The sequence below is a fragment of the Pelophylax lessonae genome (assembly GCF_965119305.1).
Source record: "Pelophylax lessonae genome assembly, chromosome: 7".
Classification (NCBI taxonomy): domain Eukaryota; kingdom Metazoa; phylum Chordata; class Amphibia; order Anura; family Ranidae; genus Pelophylax; species Pelophylax lessonae.
Genome location: NC_138774.1, coordinates 171,467,782 through 171,490,383, shown reverse-complemented (window position 1 = coordinate 171,490,383; position 22,602 = coordinate 171,467,782). Strand labels below are relative to the sequence as shown.

Here is a 22,602-nt window from a genome sequence, read left to right as displayed (position 1 = left end):
GTACAGCATATTTAAAGTCATAAGTGGCATCTTTATTAAAGTATAACTTCTAATCGTGAACTTCTCCTCCTATTTGCTCAGTTTTAGTTTGTTAAAGCGACTCTTCAGTAATTTTTTCATCTTTCCACCTGTTAAATCCTCTGCCCTTGTTGTTTTAACTTTGAATTGTAAAACATTTTTTTTTTCTGCTAGTAAATACCTTATACAGCCCACTTCCTTTTTCTTGTCTGGTCATTAGCCTAGACCAGGGATATGCAAACTGTGGCCCTCCAGCTGTCGCAAAACTACAAGTCCCATCATGCCTCTGCCTCTAGGTGTCTTGCTTGTGGCTGTCAGAGTCTTGCTGTGCATCGTGGTACTTGTAGTTCTGCAACATCTGGAGGGCCAGAGTTTGCAGATCCCTGGCCTAGACTAATGGCATCATGCACAGCTCCCTCTCTCGTGAGAGTTTGTCAGCAAGGGAGGTAGGGGTGAGTCATAGGAGAGCTGCAGAGCTGATGAGGGCGGAGATAACATAGATTGCAGAGATCCATGAGTATTCAAGAGAGGAGAAATGTGCAAGCAAGCAATGGTGTGAGTGTTTTGTCTGTATATACAGTATCTCACAAAAAGTGAGTACACGCCTCCACATTTTTCTAAATATTTTATTATATCTTTTCATGTGACAACACTGAAGAAATTACACTTTGCTACAATGTAAAGTAGTGAGTGTATAGCTTGTATAACAGTGTCAATGTTCTGTCCCCTCAAAATAACTCAACACACAGCCATTAATGTCTAAATCACTGGCAACAAAAGGGAGTACACCTCTAAGTGCAAATGTCCAAATTGGGCCCAATCAGCTTTTTTTCTTCCCTGGTGTCATGTGACTCATTAGTGTTACAAGGTCTCAGGTGTGAATGGGGAGCAGGTGTGGTGAATTTGGTGTTGTCCCTCTCACTCTCTCATACTGGTCACTGGAAGTTCAATATGGCACCTCATGGCAAAGAACTTTCTGAGGATCTGAAAAAAGAATTGTTGCTTTACGTAAAGATGGCCTAGGCTATAGGAAGATTGCCAAGAACTTGAAACTAAGCTTCAGCATGGTGGCCAAGACCATACAGCAGTTTACCAGGACAAGTTCCACTCAGAAAATGCCTCGCCATGGTTGACCAAAGTAGTTGAGTGCACATGCTCACCGCCATATCCAGAGGATGTCTTTGGGAAGTAGACGCATGAGTGCTGCCAGCATTGCTGCAGAGGTTGACAGGGTGGGGGGTTACCCTGTCAGTGCTCAGACCATAGGCCGCACACTGCATCAAATTGGTCTGCATGGCTGTTGTCCCAGAAGGAAGCCCCTAAAGATGATGCACAAGAAAGCCCGCAAACAGTTTGCTGAAGACAGACTAAGGGCATGGATTACTGGAACCATGTCCTGTGGTCTGATGAGACCAAGATAAACTTATTTGGTTAAGATGTTAAGCGTGTGTGATGGCAACCAGGTGAGGAGTACAAAGACAAGTGTGTCTTGCCTACAGTCAAGCATGGTGGTGGGAGTGTCATGGTCTGGGGCTGCATGAGTATTGACGGCGCTGGGGAGCTACAGTTCATTGAGGGAACCATGAATGCCAACATGTACTGTGACATACTGAAGCAGAGCATGATCCTCTCCCTTTGGAGACTGGGCCGCAGGGCAATATTTCAACATAACGACCCCAAACACACATCCAATATGACCACTGCCTTGTTAAAGATGAGGGTAAAGGTGATGGACTGGCCAAGCAGGTCTCCACACCTAAACCCTATTGAGCATCTGTGGGGCATCCTCAAAAGGTGGAGGGGCACAAGGTCTCTAACATCCACCAACTCTGTGATGTCGTCATAGAGGAGTGGAAGAGGACTCCAGTGGCAACCTGTGAAGCTCATGTGAACTCCATGCCCAAGCGAGTTAGGGCAGTGCTGGAAAATAATGGTGGCCACACAAAATATTGACACTTTGGGCCCAATTTGGACATTTTAACTTAAGGGTGTACCCACTTTTGATGCCAGCGGTTTAGACATTAGTGACTGTGTGTTGAGTTATTTTGAGGGGACAGCAAATTTACACTGTTATACAAGCTGTACACGCACTAATTTACGTTGTAGCAAAATGTCATCTCTTCACTGTTGTCACATGAAAAAATATAAAAAATATATTTACAAAACTGTGAGGGTTGTATGCACTTTTGTGAGATACTGTACAGGCATACCCCGCTTTAAGTACACTCACTTTAAGTACACTCGCGAGTAAGGACACAGCTTGTTCAGCTTGGCATGACACTACTCCCGGTTTTTAACATTGGCGTCTATAGGAAATCTTGGTCAGCTTGATATGGCACTGCTCCCAAACCATAAGTGACAGGGATACCAAACTTAGGGAGCACCGAGAGAGGACCCAGGACTACAACATATCCTGTTTGTGGCTGGCCAGCTTGCCTAGGTAATCTACTATGTCATAGTCCTGGATCCCCTTAACATGCTCCCCAAGCTTGGTGTCCTTGTCGCATGGTTTGGGAGCAATGCCATGTCAAGCTGACCAAGATTTCCTATGGAGCTAGTGTATTTACATGCATTGAGAAATGAAAAAAGGTATTGCTTCACTTAAGTACATTTTCGTTTTACATACATGCTCTGGTCCCATTGTGTACTTGTGGGGTATGCCTGTATATGTGTGTGTATACAGTTGTGCTCATAAGTTTACATACCCTGGCAGAATTTATGATTTCATGGCCATTTTTCAGAGAATATGAATAACACAAAAACTTTTCTTTCACTCATGGTCAGTGTCTGGCTGAAGCCATTTATTATCAATCAACTGTATTTTTTAAATAATGACAACAACCGAAACTATCCAAATGACCCTAATCAAAAGTTTACAAAAGTTGGCCTGATAACATGCACACAAGTTGATACAAAGGGGTTTGAATGGCTATTAAAGGAAACTATCCTCACCTGTGATCTGTTTGCTTGTAATTAGTGTGTGTGTGTGTGTAAAAGGTCAATGAGTTTCTGGACTCCTAACAGACCCTTCGCATATCTTTCATCAGGGCCGCCATCAGGGGGGTACAGGCAGTACGGTTGTAAGGGGCCTGAGCGTCCAGAGGGGCCCAGGGCCCGCCTCCCTTACATAAATTGGAAATGTCAGCAGCACAGCACTGATTCGTTTTACTGACACCACAACCGGCCAACACCCGATTTCCCCCCCCCCCCCCGCGTTCACACAGCGCTGGGGGGGGGTTGCTGTTTTGGTGTTGTGTTGGCAGGGTTTGTGGGAGAGACAGAGAGAGCCACTGTGATACATGTCACCAGCTTTCCCCCGTGTGGCACCTGCAATTGCAAAGGAGATAAAAGCTTATTTCACCAGTCCAGCTCGCCTACAAGTTACAACACTGCTCCCCACAGGTAAAACCTGGCCACTCGCTCTGCTTCATTTAGTTCCCTACTGAGGCGGAGCCTGCTTCTGCAAAGATAGTTAAGTATTATCTGATTGGGCAGCACTCGGGCATGGGGTCAGTTGCTCAATGAGGGAAGTGGCCCCAGCCTTGCAGGTGCATGAAGTAGAATCGAGATAGCAGCATGAAGAGTAAGTCACTGACCAAGTTATGTGTGTGCAGCGACGTGCTGCTGCTGTGCAGCCTGTACTTTTGATTGGACTCCTCTGATGGGACACGGACACCAGACAAGCTGGCATGATGGAGTTGCATTGTGAAAATGGCTGGGGTTGATTCTGGGTGGAGAAAAGATCCCCACCCAGAATCATCCCCAGCCATTTTCACAATGAAACGTTATCATCCTCATCCAGGCCAGATTCTTCTTTCCCTCTGCACAATGTATTCCAATTCCTGCCCAGAATCATCTATCCCTCTCCAGGAATTTTGGGCGAGGATGAGGATACATTGTGGAAAGGGATGGATGAATCTGGCCTGGGTGGGGATGAGGATGATGGAGTTGCATTGTGAAAATGGATAAGGATGATTCTAAGTGGGGATGAGAGTTACATAGTGAAGAGGCTCTACACAATGTAACTCTCACCCCCACCCAGAATCATCCTCATCCATTTTCACAATGCAACTCCATCATCCTCATCCCCACCCAGGCCAGATTCATCCATTCCTCTGCACAATGTATCCTCATCCCCACCCAGAATTATCCATCTCTCTCCAGGATTCTGGGCGGGAATGGGGGATACATTGTGGAGAGGGATGGATAATTCTGGGCGGGAATGGGGGATACATTGTGGAAAGGGATGGATAATTCTGGGCGGGGATGGGGATATATTGTGGGAAGGGATGCATAATTCTGTGCAGGGATGGGAAAAATACTTTTCATTTTCATATATTAAGTTTTAAGAGTGCTAAAATAAAAGTGGGTGCACTGAAGGACTCGGTGGGATGGTCAGTGGGCAGATTTGGTGGGCGGGCCATGGGTGAATGTTGGTGGTCAGGCCCCAGGCCTAAAGCTGTGTAAGGGGCCCCAAAATTTCTGATGGCTGCCCTGTCTTTCATCCAGTGCTGCACTGACATTTCTTGATTCTGAGTCATGGGTAAAGCAAAAGAAATGTCAAAGGATCTGCGGGAAAAGGCAGTTGAACTGTATAAACAGGAAAGGGATATAAAAAGATATCCAAGGAATTGAGAATTCCAATCAGCAGTCTTCAAACTACAATCAAGAAGTGGAAAATGAGGGGTTCTGTTGAAACCAAACCACGGTCAGGTAGACCAACTAAAATTTCAGCCACAACTGCCAGGAAAATTGTTCGGTTGCAAAGAAAAACTCACAAATAACTTCGGGTGAAATAGAGGACTCTGAAAACATGTGGTGTGGCTGTTTCAAGATGTACAATAAGGAGGTACTTGAAGAATGATGGGCTGCATGGTCGAGTTACCAGAAGAAAGCCATTACTACACAAATGCTACAAAGTATCCTGCTTACATTACACCAAACAGCAGAGAGACCAGCCTCAATCCTTCTGGCACAAAGTCATTTGGAGTGATAAGACCAAAAGTGAGCATTTTGGCCACAACCATAAATGCTACATTTGGAGAGGAGTCAACAAGGTCTATGATGAAAGGTACACCATTCCTACTGTGAAACACGGAGGTGGATCGCTGATGTTTTGGGGATGTGTGAGCTACAAAGGCACAGGAAATTTGGTCAGAATTGATGGCAAGATGAATGCAGTATTTTATCAAAAAATACTGGAGGAAAATTTGCATTCATCAGCTCGCAACCTGCGCATGGGACGTACTTTGACATTCCAACATGACAATGATCCTAAACACAAGGCCAAGTGGACCTGTCATTGGCTACAGCAGAATAAAGTGAAGGTTCTGGAGTGGCCATCTCAGTCTCCTGATCTCAATATCATCGAGCCACTCTGGGGAGATCTCAAACGTGCAGTTCATGCAAGACAGCCCAAGAATTTACAGGAACTGGAGGCTTTTGCCAGGAAGAATGGGCAGCTTTACCATCTGAGAAGATAAAGAGCCTCATCCACAAATACCACAAAAGACTTCAAGCTGTCATTGAGGTTAAAGGGGTAAATACACGGTATTGGGAAATGGGGCATGTAAACTTTTGATCAGGGTCATTTGGGTAGTTTCTGTTGTCATTATGTTTTAAAAAGAGTAAACACAGTTGTTTGATAAATGGCTTCAGCCAAACACTGAGGCTCGGTTCACACTGATGCGATGCGGGAAGGCTGCGAATTCGCAGCCTGTTCCCGCATCGCACACGCACCCCCGGCAGTTCACACTGCCATATGCGATCCGCTGGGGGTGTCAATGTAATCTTAACGACACCCCCAGTTTGATCGCATATCGCAGTGCGATCGTGCAGTTCGCACAGGATCGGATCGCACAAGTGTGAACCGATGTGCGATCCGATCCTGATGCGGCAGCAAAAATGCCTCCTGTGCGTGTTTGCTGCGGGTGCGATGCGAATTTAGCCATACAAACTGTATGGCTAAACTCGCACCACACAGCTGATCGCATGTCATGTCGGAGCAGTGCGCTCCGACATGACATGCGAACCCCGCACACGCAGTAGTGTGAACCGGGGCTAAGAGCCGGTTCACACTACCGCGACCAGAAAGTCGCCCCATGAAGGAGCGACTTTTTAGCGTTACTTTGAAGAGACTTGTTTAGAGACTTGGAAGAGATTTGTGCACTACTTTGAAGAGACTTAAATGATAGGCGACTTTGTCTGTGGGGAATGCCTGGCTAATCTTTTTCTTCTTCCTGGAAAGTCTGATAACAAGTGGCTTGAAAATAGATAAGGATCCGACTTAGAGGCGACTCCCATTGAAGTCTATGTCCACAAGTCGGATAGAGGTCACCTTGAAGTAGTACAGGAACCTTTTCTAAAGTCGGAGCGACTTCAGTAGTGCATATCAAGACGGCTCTTTCATTTACATTGAATTTGTGATGACAAGAGACTTGGGGCGACTTGAGGGCACACAAGTCGTGTCCCAAGTCGGAGTAGTGTGAACCGGCTCTAACCATGAGTGAAAGAAAAGTTTTTGTGTTATCATTCATGTTCTTTGGAAAAATGGCCAAGAAATCATAAATTCTGCCAGGGTATGTAAACTTATGAGCACAACTGTGTATGTGTTATATATATATTTGGCAAGTACGGAACCACTGTATATACAAAAACAGAAGCCTCAAAACTACCTTTTCCATGAGACTGTAACCTACCAGACTCTGGAAAGGTGTTACATGTACTCCTTTTTAAAGTGTCCTTAAGATATCTCATTCTGTGCTCCTGGCTGATGCTGTTTTAACATAATTTAGCTGACTCCTCCTTGCATGATGCTGGGGCAGGAGTAGCTGTGGACATGGAGGCAGAATAAGCCGCTCTTGCAGCTGCAGTGGACTGCGGACTAGTGTCAGCTTGGGGATGGTTTAGTAAGCCAGGCCACCACCTCCTCCTCTACATGCTGTGGCTGAATACCATGGGTAACGTCCACCTTTGCCTGTGGACACAGATGCTGCTGGCCCCCCCATAGTGCCATAGGAACGTCTGCCGCTCCTTTTTGGCCTGCCAGACATGATGGGGGAGGGGGATTATTACCCAAACTAATTAGAAACTGGGAAATGTGTGATTGGATGCACTTTATTGAGTGAAAAGTGGAGTTTGGTGCGCTTTAAATTGAGGACTACCACTAACAGAAATGTAAAAACTATAAAGAATAAAATAAAAAATGGGCAACACCAGCATTGCAGTCAAAAAAAACTGCAGCTGACTATTTAAAAAAAAAAAAAAAAAAGAGGGCAGGCAGGGGACAAAAAAAAAAAAAAAACATGCAGCAACCAAAAAAGGGGGGGGGGGGGGGGGTATACAGCACGAAATATTATGTAATGCTGTGTTAAACACTGCACTACACTGACACTACACTACTCAGACAATACACTATACTCACACTATACTGACACACTACACTATACTTACACAATATATTAGTACACTATACTGACACACTACACTACACTATACTTACACACTGTACTGACACTACACTATACTCAGACAATACACTATACTCCCACTATACTGACACACTACACTATACTTACACAATATATTAGTACACTATACTGACACACTACACTACACTATACTTACACACTGTACTGACACTACACTATACTCGCAAGCTAAACTGAAACACTGTGCTGCACTGAAACACTACACTGAAACTCTACACTAATGCTCTACACTACACTAACGCTCTACACAAACACTCTACACTGAGTCTCAATAACACACTAACTCGCTAGTAGTAAACTGAGCCCTGCTCTGTCTCCAACAACAAAAGCAAAAGGTTCAGGTGGGAAGGAACCTTTTATAGTGTGGGGTGGGACTATGAGTACTGAGCCATGATTGGGCAAAGTCATCATGGCTCTGACAGTGCTCTGTGTCCTTTTTGGGCAAAGTCCTGCACCTGACCAGCGGTCCGGTACATTGCTTCAGCCAATCAGGGCCCTAGAATGCACATTGTGGGGCACTAGGAGGGGAAACATCCCGCCTAGCGCCATGCAAATTTGGGTTTTCGCCGAAAGGGTAATGTTTAGGCTGAACTTTTTCTTGGCTCAAACTGTTCGCCCAACTCTAAAAATAAGGTCTCATTCACACTGCCAGTGTCAAACCTGCATTTGGAAACAACTGTTTCTTCAGAATAACAAAAGGTAGGAATCTGCAACAATAATTTGCTAAAATCCCTGCAATGTGCATAGATCACCCAGAGAGTAATGCTTTTTCTTCTCAGCAAATGTGGAGTTAGGCTAGCCATACATTATACAATATATAAGAAAAAATATAAAAATATTTCCGCGCTAATAATAATGAATAAAAGGAAATGATAAATATCAGCAGCCAACACAAAATCAACCAACAGTGATTCAAATTGCAAAATAACATAAAAGTGTAGCGCTACGAAAAAATGATACTCATAAAACGAATAATAAATAAGTGTCCAAATGAATGAGTTCCTAATAATCACGATAGTGTATGAAAAAATGTCCAACTGAATTAATCTTCAATAAAAGTGAAGAAGACATAAATCCACAAGTGCAATGGTCCAAAAGAAAAGGGAGGAATTCTTCCCAGGGCACCAGGAGTGTATGAAGGAAAGGGGACACCTCTGTGATGGGATATGATAAGCAGCTTACCAAATTTCCATGGCTGCTCAGATTAGTGAGCTAGCCTCTCCCAGCTGTTAAATCCAAACCACTGAAGGTTGAAGGGTACTTTTTTAGCTCCAAGGAATCACCACTTGAGATGTAGTAGGATCGGTATGGGATTGGCACTCATCAATAAATATCGTCAATCATACATGAATATGTGAAGAGAGGAGAGAGGCAACACACATAGCGTAATCCCATTTAAAACTTGTAGTCTTGTTTATTTAAAAGTTATACTCACAGTGTATCTTAACAAACAGGCATATCAATAGCATATCAGACGCAACGTCCACACGCCCCTTGAAACTAGCCGGCCTCCATCACCTACCATCTGGGACTGTTTTGCGGGACGCCGCATCCTCTTCCCTGATAATGCTATTGATATGCCTGTTTGTTAAGATACACTGTGAGTATAACTTTTAAATAAACAAGACTACAAGTTTTAAATGGGATTACGCTATGTGTGTTGCCTCTCTCCTCTCTTCACATATTCATGTATGATTGACGATATTTATTGATGAGTGCCAATCCCATACCGATCCTACTACATCTCAAGTGGTGATTCCTTGGAGCTAAAAAAGTACCTTTCAACCTTCAGTGGTTTGGATTTAACAGCTGGGAGAGGCTAGCTCACTAATCTGAGCAGCCATGGAAATTTGGTAAGCTGCTTATCATATCCCATCACAGAGGTGTCCCCTTTCCTTCATACACTCCTGGTGCCCTGGGAAGAATTCCTCCCTTTTCTTTTGGACCATTGCACTTGTGGATTTATGTCTTCTTCACTTTTATTGAAGATTAATTCAGTTGGACATTTTTTCATACACTATCGTGATTATTAGGAACTCATTCATTTGGACACTTATTTATTATTAGTTTTATGAGTATCATTTTTTCGTAGCGCTACACTTTTATGTTATAATACATTATACAATACTCTTGTACAATTTTTCTTTAGATTTACCAAAACCATATAATATGAGGTCAAACCTAAAGACTTTCAATTTGTATTCAGGCAGGCCCTTGCACTACATAGTTGAAGGTAAATCTAAAGGAAATTGAATAAGAAATTTGTGTAATGTATGACCAGCATTACTCTTTACCGAACAATTTAAGTTTTGTATAATACTTATAATTATAAAAAGCTGCCTTTCAAGAACTTAATAGCAATACATGCCAAAATGTAACCAAACCAAGTTGCTTGGCCATTTGTAGAACGAAAAAATTTGGGGCATCTGTGGTGTAAAAATTATCATTTGATATTTTATTGTGCACATTTCTGGTTAAATAATAATGCCAATATGCTATGCTTGTAACTGAACATGGAAAAACAGTGTTACGTTGGTAATTTTGTTATGGTAGGACTGTGTTCCTGCTATGCAATGGAAATTGTGGTTAAATATTTTACAAGATAACAGCAAAGTTTGTGCACATGACAGCGTCGTCCGTATTTTGCAGTCAGAAATAAGCTGTCTTTGCCTTTCACCTAAATCTTGTCACACATTCACCGGACTGCAGACTCAGAGGCTTTTTGGGGTGGGTCCAAGTTCAGAGTGTGACGTTAGCTGCTCTAAGTTTGCCTGAATACAGATTAGAGTGAGCAGGTATCACATTGGTTCTGCACACACATGACTTGGCTACATATCTCTTGACCATATAAAGGCTGCCTGGTCAGAGAACATGTGTGATGCCAATTCTGACAGATGAGTAGGTTTGGCACCTAAACATGTGGTTTGTGCATGAGACAGCAGATGGTTACATGTTCTAAACCGAATCTAGCGGACAACTGGCTAGTTTGAGCATCCTAGAAGTTGGGTGGTATTCCATTGTAAATAGCAATGTGGTTATCAGGTACTGATAACTGAGGTTACTTAAGCCCCATATGGTTGAAAAACCTCAAACCTGTACATAATTTATGCATCCAGGGAAATGTATTTACTTTGGTGATGTACTGAGATTTGTCATTGCTGTCCTATTTTCTCACTGCAGGCTAAATTTTGAGATGTTATCAACTTTAGTTTCTGTAATACAATTAAAGTGTATTTAACCACTCGCCTACTGGGCACTTTCACCCCCTTCCTGCCCAGGCCAATTTTCAGCTTTCAGCGCTCTCACGCTTTGAATGACAATTGCGCGGTCATGCTACTCTATACCCATATGAAATTTTTAGCATTTTTTTCACACATATAGAGCTTTCTTTTGGTGGTATTTAATCATCTCTGGGTTTTTTATTTCTTACAAAAAAAAAAAAAAAAGAAAAAAGACAGAAAATTTTGAAAAAAAAAAAAAAGTTTTTCTTATTTTCTGCGAGGAAATTTTGAAAATAAAAAATAAAATTTTCTCCTTCACTGATTTGCGTTGGTGAGGCTGCACTGATGGGCACTGATAGGCTGCACTGATGGGCACTGATAGGCTGCACTGATGGGCACTGATGAGGTGGCACTGATGAGGTGGCACTGATAGGCAGCACTGATGAGCACTGATAGGCGGCACTGATGAGCACTGCTGGGCACTGAGAGGTGGCACTGCTGGGCACTGATGGGTGGCACTGATGGACACTGACGGGCGGCACTGATCACTGATGGGCAGCACCATCAGTGCCCACACTCAGTGCCCATAGTGCTGCCAGTCAGTGCTCATCAGTGCCTAGATGAGCAGGCACTGACTGGCAGCTCTATGGGCACTGATGGGGGGCACTAATGGAGGGCACTGTCGGCACATTGTATTTTATTTACCTCTTGTAATCAGGGCACTGGTGATCAGTGCCCTGATTACATTTTGCTGTGTCCCCGAACGGCTGATCGGCTCTGCTCCTTCCTCACACGCAGTCTCTGTGTGAGGAAGGAGAGCTGGCGATGAGAGATGATCTCATATGTTTACATATGAGATCATCTCTCATTGCATGGGCCGATCACGTGGTAAATGGCCGCTGTGATTGGCCATTTACCACGATCTGTGATTGGCTGTGTCCAAGGGACACGGCCGACACAGATTTTCCCCGATGCGCGCTCGCGGGAGCCTGTTACTGGGAGGCCGCTTAAAGACGGCACCCCGGAAATTCGAGTCTGCGCTGTAGCCGTCTTTCGGCTATAGTGCGGACCGGAAGAAGTTGAAGCGGAACTCCACCTGAAAGGGGAAGTTCCGCTTGATTGCAACCCCCCCCCCCCCCTCCACTGCCACAATTTGGCACTTTTTGGTTGATACCCGCTCCCATTTTCAGTCAGATGTGCCATGATGATCTAAGTCAAAAATTCTCCAGCCCCCCTCTCCCTTGTCTTTTGGGACACATTACAGGTTCCAGAATACTACTGGACCATTCAAAAGGCGCAGCATGGCTCGCGCATGCACAGTAGGAAACTGGCTATTAAGCCGGAAGGCTTCACTGCCTATTCACTGCCTGTTTCCCTTACTTGAGATGCTGGTGCCTGCACCCAAAGCCAACTGAAGAATCGGCTCAGGTGAGGACATTGCTGAATCCCTGGACAGGTAAGTGTCCTTATGTTAAAAGTAAGCAGCTACAGTTTTTGTAGCTTATGACTTTTAACATTTTGGGGGGTGCCTGGAGCTCCTCTTTAAAGCAATTGTAAATGCTTACCTTATTTGTTGTTAAAAAAAAAAAAAAAAAAAATGTCATACTTACCTGCTCTGTGCAATAGTTTTCTACAGAGCAGCCCCAGCCCTGACCTTCCACTTTTTGTGTCCTCCGCCAGCGCTCCTGGCTTCTACCCCCCCCTGCTGAGTGCCCCCATTACAAGCTGCTTGCTCTGGGGGCACTCGTGTGCTCCCTCTTAAACCACCTGTGTGTGAGACACACAGAGCATGGTTTGGCCCTGCCCCGTCCCCTTCTCACTGGCTGTGATTGAGCAAGTTGCTCCCACTGCTGTGTCTTAGCCAATGAGGAGGCAGAGACCCAGGAGAGCTTCTGCTCTTGTGAACATTGCAAGATTAGGATTGAGCTCAGGTGAGTATAAAGGGGGGGGGGGGGGGCTGAGGAGGGAGCTGCACACTGAAGGTCTTTTTTTTTCAGCCTTAAGAGCCACTTTAAAGTCACAGCTTCTTTTTTTTTTTTTTTTTTTATAGAGTAGGGTTTTTTCTTTTTCGTACACCGACGGACGTAGTTGCTGCTTTAAAACATAGACCGATGGGTAATAAGCCCCTCCCACTAGGAGTAACCAGGTAGAAACACCCAGGGGGGGCAGGGTCCTTGGGTATTGCACCTGGCCTCACCGTTGCATCTTCAGTTTTAGCTGCCTAGTCTTAGGAGTGGCCAAACGGCTCCCTGCTGGGACCCTTTTGTCCTAGCTCTGTTTTAAATGTCTTAAAGGAACCTTACTTGGCCTCAGGGGGGTTATTTTGGCGATTGGGAGTGGATTGCTCCATCTTAGGCCATTACTCCTGTTTTCAGGAGAAGCTTCTGTTTAACCCCTTGCGGTGCAGGTTCTGGTGTTTAATACGGATGGACCCTCTAAGGGTCCGGCTGTGTCTGCGGCGACCATCTCTAGATGGATCAGACAGAAGGTTGTGAAGGCGTATTCTCTTAAGGGCAAGGTTCCTCCTTTCCCTGTCACGGCTCACTCTACTTCGGTGTTGAGTGCCTCTTGGGCTTTCCGCCATCAGGCTTCAGTGATGCAGGTTTGCCAGGCGGCCACTTGGTCGTGTGTACATACGTTCACCAAGTTTTACAGAGTGGATGTGTTAGCATCCTCGGATGCGTCCTTTGGCTACAAGGTTTTACAGGCTGCCATTTAAGGGACCAAGCACTGGAAAAGCACAGGCAGGGCACTGGAAAAGTCACCAGGTGCAATCCTTTGCTGAAATGGCATGATACAGTGTGATCCATTAGGATCGCAACTTTGTATCATGTCATTTAGTGTTTTTACACTTTTGAATTTGCCGCTGGCACAGTCAAAGAGACTGTGAGGAGGACGGCGGGGGAGCGCACGGAAGCCACACTCGGGAATACCGCCCTGGAAGGTTAAAGTAATGACTAATGGAAATACGCAATAAAGGTAACTGTAGAAAAACAGATGACCAATTGTAAAGCATCTGCCTGTCTTTGAGTGGTTTGTAATCTACTGGAACTGGCTGTTTTCCTTCTGAATTATTAACACAATTTATATAAACATCTTCTTGCAATAGCAATTGATTTATATGAGAACTGGCCATAGTTCTCTTGATGGTCAAAGTGCACTTACTTTTGCTCTCCTGTGACCCAGAATCGGCTGACAGTGGGCTAAAGAAAGCCCACTGTCAGCTGACATCACAGAGCCACTCCAGGCTATGGGAGGATCAGATCCCGACCATATTGTCAAGATCTACCGAGCTCCCAAATGGACAGCTGGCTCTGTCTCTTAGCATGCAACTGAGAGCCAAAGCCAGCTGCACTCACCCGCTCTCAATCCTGGCGCTCCAGTGAGTGCTGGAGGGGCAGAGGGGAGAGTGGTGACTGACCGTCACTGCTCTCTTCTCCAAGAAGACTAAGAGCTGAGTGGTCAGCAGTCATGTGATTTTGCTGTTCTCGATTTTAGGGCCGACGTGGGACAGCTGCAGCATTGAGGTATGCATGTTTTTTTTAATTAACCCCATGCTTCTCCTTTTAAGGAGTTGATTGTGCTTGATACTGAACTTCTACGTAGCCCAACTTTTGCATTCAGTAAACCATTTTTGGTCCCATCTCTTGTTTTACTGGGCTATGTATGACCAACTCAAAAATCAGGTCATTAAATCTGAACTATTGGAATTATTTGTATTGCATATTTACATTGGTCCAGCTTGGCACATTGTAAGTGTACATATCCTATACCTTATGGCTTGCTTGAGAAGGTGGAAATATCTGTAGTTGTTGACTCTACTACAGTGATGGCTGCAGTCTTCTGGGCCATGCTCAGATTCTGTGAGTGGCTGCCTCTTTGAACACTGATCACAGGGAGTTGCTTGCTCAGCAGTACAATCCATTCATAGAATGCTTTTGTGTGTGTATATATATATATATATATATATATATATATATATATATATATATATATATATATATATATATATATATATATATATATATATATATTTTTTTTTGTTATACAAGGCATTCTCTGATTGGATGAGGTGATGAGGAGGTGCAGTGATGTCATAATCTCCACCTCATCCAAGCAGAGAAGTCTTGTATTCATTGTAAAAATACAAGGTGTTCAATGAATGGTGGCTGTGCTGAGAATACAACCTTGTGCGTTCAGTGGGGCAGCTGCTCGCAAGGAACATGAGCAGCTTTGAGTGCCGACAATTTCAGTGATTTCCAACTCACCTAGTGGTCCATCAGGTATGAGAAGTGCATACTTACAATGTGCCTAGCTGGGCCAATATAAGTATTCAATATGAATAATTCCTGGAGCTCAACATTATTATTTGAATTTATTTTAGTACTTTATTGTGTCTTTGTAGTCAGAAGCATAATTTAATCTTGATATTTATGGAATGTTTTCTTGTGTTTATCCCCTGCATATCCCAGGTTAATGGCATGAACATTAGCAATGTATCCCACAGCCAAGCCATTGCTTTGCTCCGCCAGCCATCTACTGTCCTGTATCTCACGGTATTGCAGGAGAAAGGCTTCTCTCAGAGGTCTCAGCGTACAGAAAGCGGTACCACACCTAGTCTTGGCAAGGAGGTCATCCATGTTGCCTTGATGAAGCGGGATCGGTCTGAACCTCTAGGAATTAAGCTGGTCAGAAAGACAGAAGAACCTGGAGTTTTTGTTCTGGATTTGTTAGATGGAGGACTTGCTTCAAAGGATGGCAGGCTGAAGTGTAATGATAAGGTGCTATCTATCAATGGTCATGATCTCAGACAAGGAACTCCTGAGACAGCAGCGCAGATCATTCAGGTAATAGTCTACAAAGAGACAAGACCAGATTATTGTACTATCGCTTTGAAGCAATATTTTCTGTACAATATTCTGATCGTGTGTACTCAACTTTTAGTAACCATCGAGATAGGATTGTTACCAGGTCTAATGTCCTCTTGTGTCTGAGCGTCTCTTAGGTGGATTAGTTGCCCTTGTTAGTGTATGCAAAGTTTAATTAAAGTCTTTGCTTTTAGTGTATATTTAAAGTAATACTGCAATTTGACCATGACTTATGCAATTGTGTGGTATCCTGCATACATTGGAAAAATATGTAATAATAGTGCTTACCTTTTATGAAGATGTCGCATTTCAAGCATCATGACTTGCAGTGTCCTGGCTTCATGTATAAATACTGTTTTTGTGTGTGAGCTGCACCTGATAGATGGGCATTCAGCCCAATGCAAAACATGCCTTCTGTTCCCAAACAGCCTCTATTGGTGTCATGGGCACATTGTTCACAGCAAATAGGATGTAAACACAGCTCCCAATTTAATGATCCACAGCAAATGTGAACTCTGAACAATTTAAAACAGGAATCTCTCCACCCCCCCCCCCCCCCGACAAAAAGGGACACACTTGGTTACCCCTTGTTAATGCAGAAGTCCAGCTTCCAGATCTTCCAGACAGTGTTCAAAGCTGGTTTACAACTGTTAATGAGATCGGTCAGTATAGTACAGACAGCGTTAATCATGGTAACCAATAAAGTTTAACTCCAGGCACAAAACGTTTTAATGCAATTATATACCTCAATAGCATCATACTATATAAATCCACTTTGTGTGCACTAAATACCTCTGCAAACCCAAACATTACCTTGTATGTTGGCAGTGATATCCTCACTGTGCTGTAGATAGCCTGTACAGAGAGCTTGTCAAAGGGACGGACCCAACAGACCCAGCCACTAAAGTCTGCCTTCAGAAAACTACAGCAAGATCAGTCAACCAGTACAAGGAGAGATGCCTTTATTACAGGGAGTGATGCCTTTATTACAGGGAGTGTCTTCACAGAGGCAAAGTTTTACATTAAATTACTGCACAGATCTGAAAGAAATACTCAACTATTCCCCAAGTTTCAAGTAAGAATATACATGCCTCTTGTATTTAGACAATATTTGCTTAGCCTGAAGTTCAACTTTAACTCCCCAGGCCCCTCTGCATAGCAGAATAAAACTTGGAGTTTAAAAAAAATAAAAATTGCTGCTTACATTTTAAATGTTCTTTTCTAAAGGTATGCTATGTTAATATGTAACAAATATAAAATAGCGCTATTCCAGTTCGACTGCAAAAATATGAATGTGCTTTAACCTGTTATGGACTGCCCCACGCAGATATACTGCGGCAGGGCAGCCCTCCTGTGCCAAATCACATACCTGTATGTGATTTTGTGTGCTGGGGCGCAACGCCGGCAACCCGCTCCTGCTGTGATTGGACACAGCGGGAGCCAATCGGCAGATGCGAAGATGCGATGTCCACTGGGACACGCCAGTCGTTCTCAGGAGAGGCAGAGCGGCAGTCTGCCTATGTAAACAAGGCAGACCGCCGTTCTGCCTCACCTGAGTAGAATTGGCGTGTCCTGTAAACAAGGCAGAACCCCGTTCTGTAAGAGAGGAAGATGGAGATCTTGTTTTTGCTAAACAGGAACACAGATCTGTCTTTCCCCAGTCAAAGTATCCCCCACACAGAAAGCACTCCCTAGGAGCCACTTTATCCCTTTAATTGCTCCTGATGTGAACTCCTTCTCTACCAGTGTCATTAGTACAGTGACAATGCATTTTTTTTTTTTAGCACTGATTACGGTATTGGTGTCACTGGGCCCCAAAAAGTGTCACTTAGTGTCAGATTTGTCTGCCGCAATGTCGCAGTCCAGCAAAAAAAAAAAAAAAAATGGAATGGTCATGAAGGGGGGTAAACCTTCCAGGGCTATAGTGGTTAAAGAAGTATAGCCAAAGCTATTTTGGTTGTAGATCTCCTCTGGATCACAGGAGTGCAGTTTGTTCTGCACTGCTGTGACCCATTTTCAGGCTACAGTGGGCTTAAGCTCTCTGTTGGCTGATGTAACAGAATCGGTCTAGACTATAAAAAGATCCCGACCCATGTGGTCAGTGTCCGCCTAGAAGCCTGGACTGGCAGCTGGCTCAGCCCCTTTGCGATCCATTGAAAGCTCAAGCCATCGCTCCCCTCCACAGAATGGTGAAGCAGAGTGATCAGCGGTAGCTGATCGCTCAGTTCTCAGTCTCCGAGATGGCAGGGGACAGATGCTGCATCTACCTAGATGATTGTGTGTGTGTGTGTGTATGTGTATGTGTATATGTATATGTGTGTGTGTGTGTATGTGTATATGTATATATATATATATATATATAATATTATGTATGTATGTGTAGCAGGTTTTCCAGGCATTGGGCCTGATGTGGGTCTGCCATTGTTACCAGTGACACCTTCAGCCCATTTAAGCTGAATACCCAAGTGTGAGATTTGAGTCAATGGCCATTCCGGCATCTTTGGCTTGTTTTGTTTATTTGATATTGGGGATGGGAGAAGGGAATGAGTGGGATACACCTCTGGCTCAACTAGGTACAACTGGGAAACTTTGCAGAAAAATGCCTGTTAGCCCTGTCTTGATGCCAGCTGAATGCCGACCAACGCTTGCTGGCACTTGAAAAATACTGACTTGCTGAACTTGTGCTTGAACTTGACTTTTAACACTCTGGTTAGCTCAAAAGTCCTGGACTAAACGGACACTTGACTCTTGACACTCTGGTTAACGCAAAAGTCCTGTAAACAGCTCCCTCCAACCCTTCACTGGCTGAGGTAGCTCTTTGTAACTGCTTGTGCTACTGCAACTCTCAACACTGCACACTGTACACTTTTAACTCTTCAGGGCCTAACCGCTGGCACCCCCTTTACACTTCAGGGTCCTCTCACTAGGCACCCCCTCTACACTTCAGGGTCAACACTGGCACCCCCTTTTCCCGCTAGCTGGCTCCTGAATCCCTTGGACCTTCACCGGAGTGGTCCCCTTTCAGCTAGGCAGACCCCCAGGGGCAGTTTACAGTACTCACAAACTGGGAATGCTTTCCTGAAACTGGACCCCCTCTGCTCCGCTGGTCCTCTGCACACCAGACCCTCTCTACAGCTCAGCTCATTCTGTCCCCTCAGGCAAGGCGCCTGGGACCCCCGATTCCTCTGACAGGAGGAGAGACAGCTGTACTCTCCCTCCTGGGACTCTGCTTCCCCCCAAAGACACTGCGTCATGTGCTCCCCTCAAACTTATACCCACTCCCAGAATCCTGTGTGGCAGAATCTGCCTTTCTGGGGTAGATCCAGGCTTGAATGTGCCACTGATTGGGTTTCCTCCACTGCCCAATGAGAACCCTCTCATGGAGCCAGTGGGGAGACTCCCCAGTCTCAATAGCAACACCTGGGAGACATAGCAGCCCAGCTGAAAATCATGGCCCTGCTGTTAGGCAGCCAAGGCCCACTATACTTTGCCTAGCACCTACCTTGTAGTGTGCTATATATAATCATTTTTTTCTAAATCTCGAACTTCTCTTGTAAAACAAGCGGAAGTACTTTATTTCGCAGTATTCTGCATGATGTCAGATCATTTGTGTAGGTCTTTGCAATGCAGCTTTTACAGTTTTAGTAATGATGGCTGCACATCTAAGTGTGGTGCAGAATCTTGTCTTTTGTATATACATTTTAAACACAAATTTAAAAACCAGTTAACCTCAAGTTGTTCACTAACTTATGGATGTAAATACTGCTTTTGTGCTTTACAGATGAGCGAGGCACGAGTGAACTTTGTGGTCCTCAGACAAACCACACCACAGGCCATAGATATAGAAGAGGGGACTTCATCAGGAAGCAGCAGTAGTAGCAGCGATGGAGGCAGCCCAGTGCACGCACGCAGGAGACACAGTCAGCAGTCATGCCAGAGGAGATCCACAAAGCAGAGGGTAAGTATTAAAAGTGCAGAATCTGCTAGGAATTTGTCATAACAGAACACAATCTGTTCAGACGCCTGTTCTAGATCTATTGAAAAGAGTAACTGGCTTCTGTACAGTGCAGGAACTATTTACTCACCAGATCAATAATCGGATGAAAAACGTTGTGTGTGGTTATTGTGTGAAATTGTTCCTCACAATCCAGAACATAGAGATGTTACAAAATAAACCTTGTGTAGATTGCCAATCCATGATTGAACCTGGGTGTCGAGTGGCTAAATCTTACTGTGTGTAGCTTGCAGTAGCACTCAACACCTGAATCAATCTACATTCATTTGACAACAGAACAATGCATTGTACCTCTCTTCAGAAAGGATGCCAGTATATGATCTGTTAATGAGGCCAACATTCAAACTTTACTTCCTCCTTTAAAGCTAGGGCTGTAAATTCTCAGTGCATGGGATCATCCAACACTGATGACCTTCGTTCCCAGTGAATTCATAAGATGTATTGTCTTCTGATATGGAGTATTTTAAGGCCCCTTTCACACTTGTGTGACTTGTCCTGCGACTTGGGACTGCAAAGTCGCATGACAAGTCGTACTCCATGATTTCCGATAAGTACCATTCATATCTGTGCAAATTCAAGTTGCAACGACTTCAATGTAGTCCCTGCACTACTTTAGTCTGACTTTGATGCCTTTTGAGGTCCATAGACCTCAAGATTACACAGGCATCACTTCAAGTCTGGTCAAAATCGTGGCAAAATTGTGCGACTTTTAGGTCTAAGTGTGATGTGTGTTTAAAAAAAAAAGAAAAAAAAAGACTGTCGATGGCTTCGAAAGTTATCCTCAAACAAGAGGAAGCAAGTACAATAAATAATTCTACTTTTTATCAAGAATATAATTTTTCCCCCTGTTTTAGATTTGATTAAATATGGAATTAAACATGTAGCTTAAGATCAACTCAGTGTTGCATGTCAGTCTCTCTTAAATTAGTTCCACTCTGTTGTCTACAAGTGGTGAGTGGCGTGATTTTGGCTAAATTGATTTCACCAGAAGACTTCATTAAAACAAAAACTCTTCATTTGACTTATTGAGCTGCTTTTGTAAAATTTGCCAATCTTCCAATGGGGACACTAATTTTGGTGACAACCAGGGATTTCCCGAACATTGTATTTATTTTTCCTGAATTCTTGTTGTGACTTATAGGTGTGCCCAGCCTATTGCATTAGGGTGTGCACCCAAAAAGTTCAAACACACATGCCTTTCTCTGCAGCCTCAGTTGTACGGGGCAGTGAATGAATGGGAAGCACTCTGCGCTGAGTGGCTTCCTATTCATTCACAAACTTAAGCATAGTAAACACACTTTACAATGCTTTAGTTATGAATGGACACAGTTAGCAAGTGTGTTCATTTAGAAAAAGGGCCGAAAATTACATATTTACTATCCCCTTGCCCTGCTCTCCATCCTGAAACATTCCCTGCAGCAGCAGGAGTAGGAGGAGAGGAGGGAAGCCAGCAGGATCGGGGGGTGGGGGACCCAACAGGGAGGGGGGGCCCAGGCAGTAGTGGGAATCGGCACCACACATAGTGATTAGGGCGTTCACAGGCACACTTGGCATACCCCCTGCGCACGCCTATGTTGTGGCTAGTGGTACAGGAAGTGAAGGGAAATATCTCCAATGCAATAAAGATGGCAAAAAGGTGGCAGGGGGTTATAACCCTCCCTTACTCTATCCAAAAAAACCCAAAAAGGTCTGGCTTGTGTTTTGCTTTATATGTCTGAGGCAAAAAAATGGGGACCATTTTTGGCCAGGTCCAGGATAGTTAAAAGGAGCTTCAGTAACCTTTTGAGAGCAATTTTAAAGCACATTACTGTACACCCTTAAAAAAAAAAAAAAAGCCTTAATTTGCCTTTTCTAATGACTTCAGTGCATTTGACCAAAGTGGCAAAATTTTGTTAAATTCTCTTGATTTTCACTGAGGAGATACAAACTTTTAGTTTTGCTTATCCCTTTTTTCTAGCTTAAGCACTAAACATTCTGTGCTGACAATCATTTAAAAAAAAAAATACATTTTTTAATTTATTAGGATAGTTTTTTATATATACAGTTAGGTCCATATATATTTGGACATGGGCACAATTTGTGTTTTTTTTCAGGTATTTACAAAAAGATATTTAAGCTATAGTTTAAGTCCCCGTTCACACTACCGCGACTTGTCAGGCGACTTGTCAGCCTGACAAGTCGCGGCCCATTCTGTGCTATGGGAACCATTCTAATAGGAGCTACTCAAGTCGCTCCGACTTAGAAAATAGTTCCTGTACTACTTCTGGGCGACATCGGAGCAACTTGCATTGACTTCCATTATGTGAAGTCCGTGCAAGTCGCGCCGAAGTCGCGGTGCACGCGACTTCACAGGTCGCCCCCGAAGTCGGATCACCATAGTGTGAACCGACACTTATAATGGATATGGGCTGAAAGTGCACACTCTCCGGTTTAATTTGAGGGTATGTATATCCAAATCGGAGGAAGGGTTTAGGAATTACAGCTCTTAAGATTAGCCATTCCCCCTTTTTCAAGGGACCAATAGTAATTGGACAATTGAATCAAAAGCTGTTTCATGGCCAGGTGTGGGCTACTCCTTCATTATTTCTTCATCAATTAAGCAGGTAAAAGGTCTGGAGTTAATTTTAAGTGTGGTATTTGCTTTTGGAATCTATTGCTGTGAACCTACATCATGCATTCAAGGGAGCTGTCCATGCAAGTGAAACAGGCCATTGTAAGGCTTCAAAAACAAATCCATCAGACAGATAGCAGCAACATTAGGAGTCGCTAAGTCGACAGTTAGGTACATTCTGAGGAAAGAAGAACGCACTGGTGAGCTCAGCAACATAAAAAGGCCTGGACATCCACGGATGTGGAAGATGATCGCAGGATCCTCTCTATGGTAAAGAAAAACCTATTCACAACATCCAGTCAAGTGAAGGACACTCTCCAGGAGGTGGGCGTATCATTGTCAAAGTCTACAATCAAGAGAAGACGTCACTAGAGCAAAT

General features: G+C 44.0%; 1 protein-coding gene across 2 annotated transcripts in view; it reads left to right on the top strand.

Annotated features, from left to right (window-relative positions):
- Positions 1 to 22,602, top strand: part of LOC309560700 (ligand of Numb protein X 2-like) — a 108,970-nt gene that overhangs the window by 69,896 nt on the left and 16,472 nt on the right. For both annotated transcript variants that reach the window (XM_082264324.1, XM_082264325.1), the window contains 2 exons: positions 15,202 to 15,576; positions 19,379 to 19,555. In XM_082264324.1, coding sequence (XP_082120450.1) covers positions 15,202 to 15,576; positions 19,379 to 19,555 — 552 coding nt within the window. The remainder of the gene's footprint in view (positions 1 to 15,201; positions 15,577 to 19,378; positions 19,556 to 22,602) is intronic.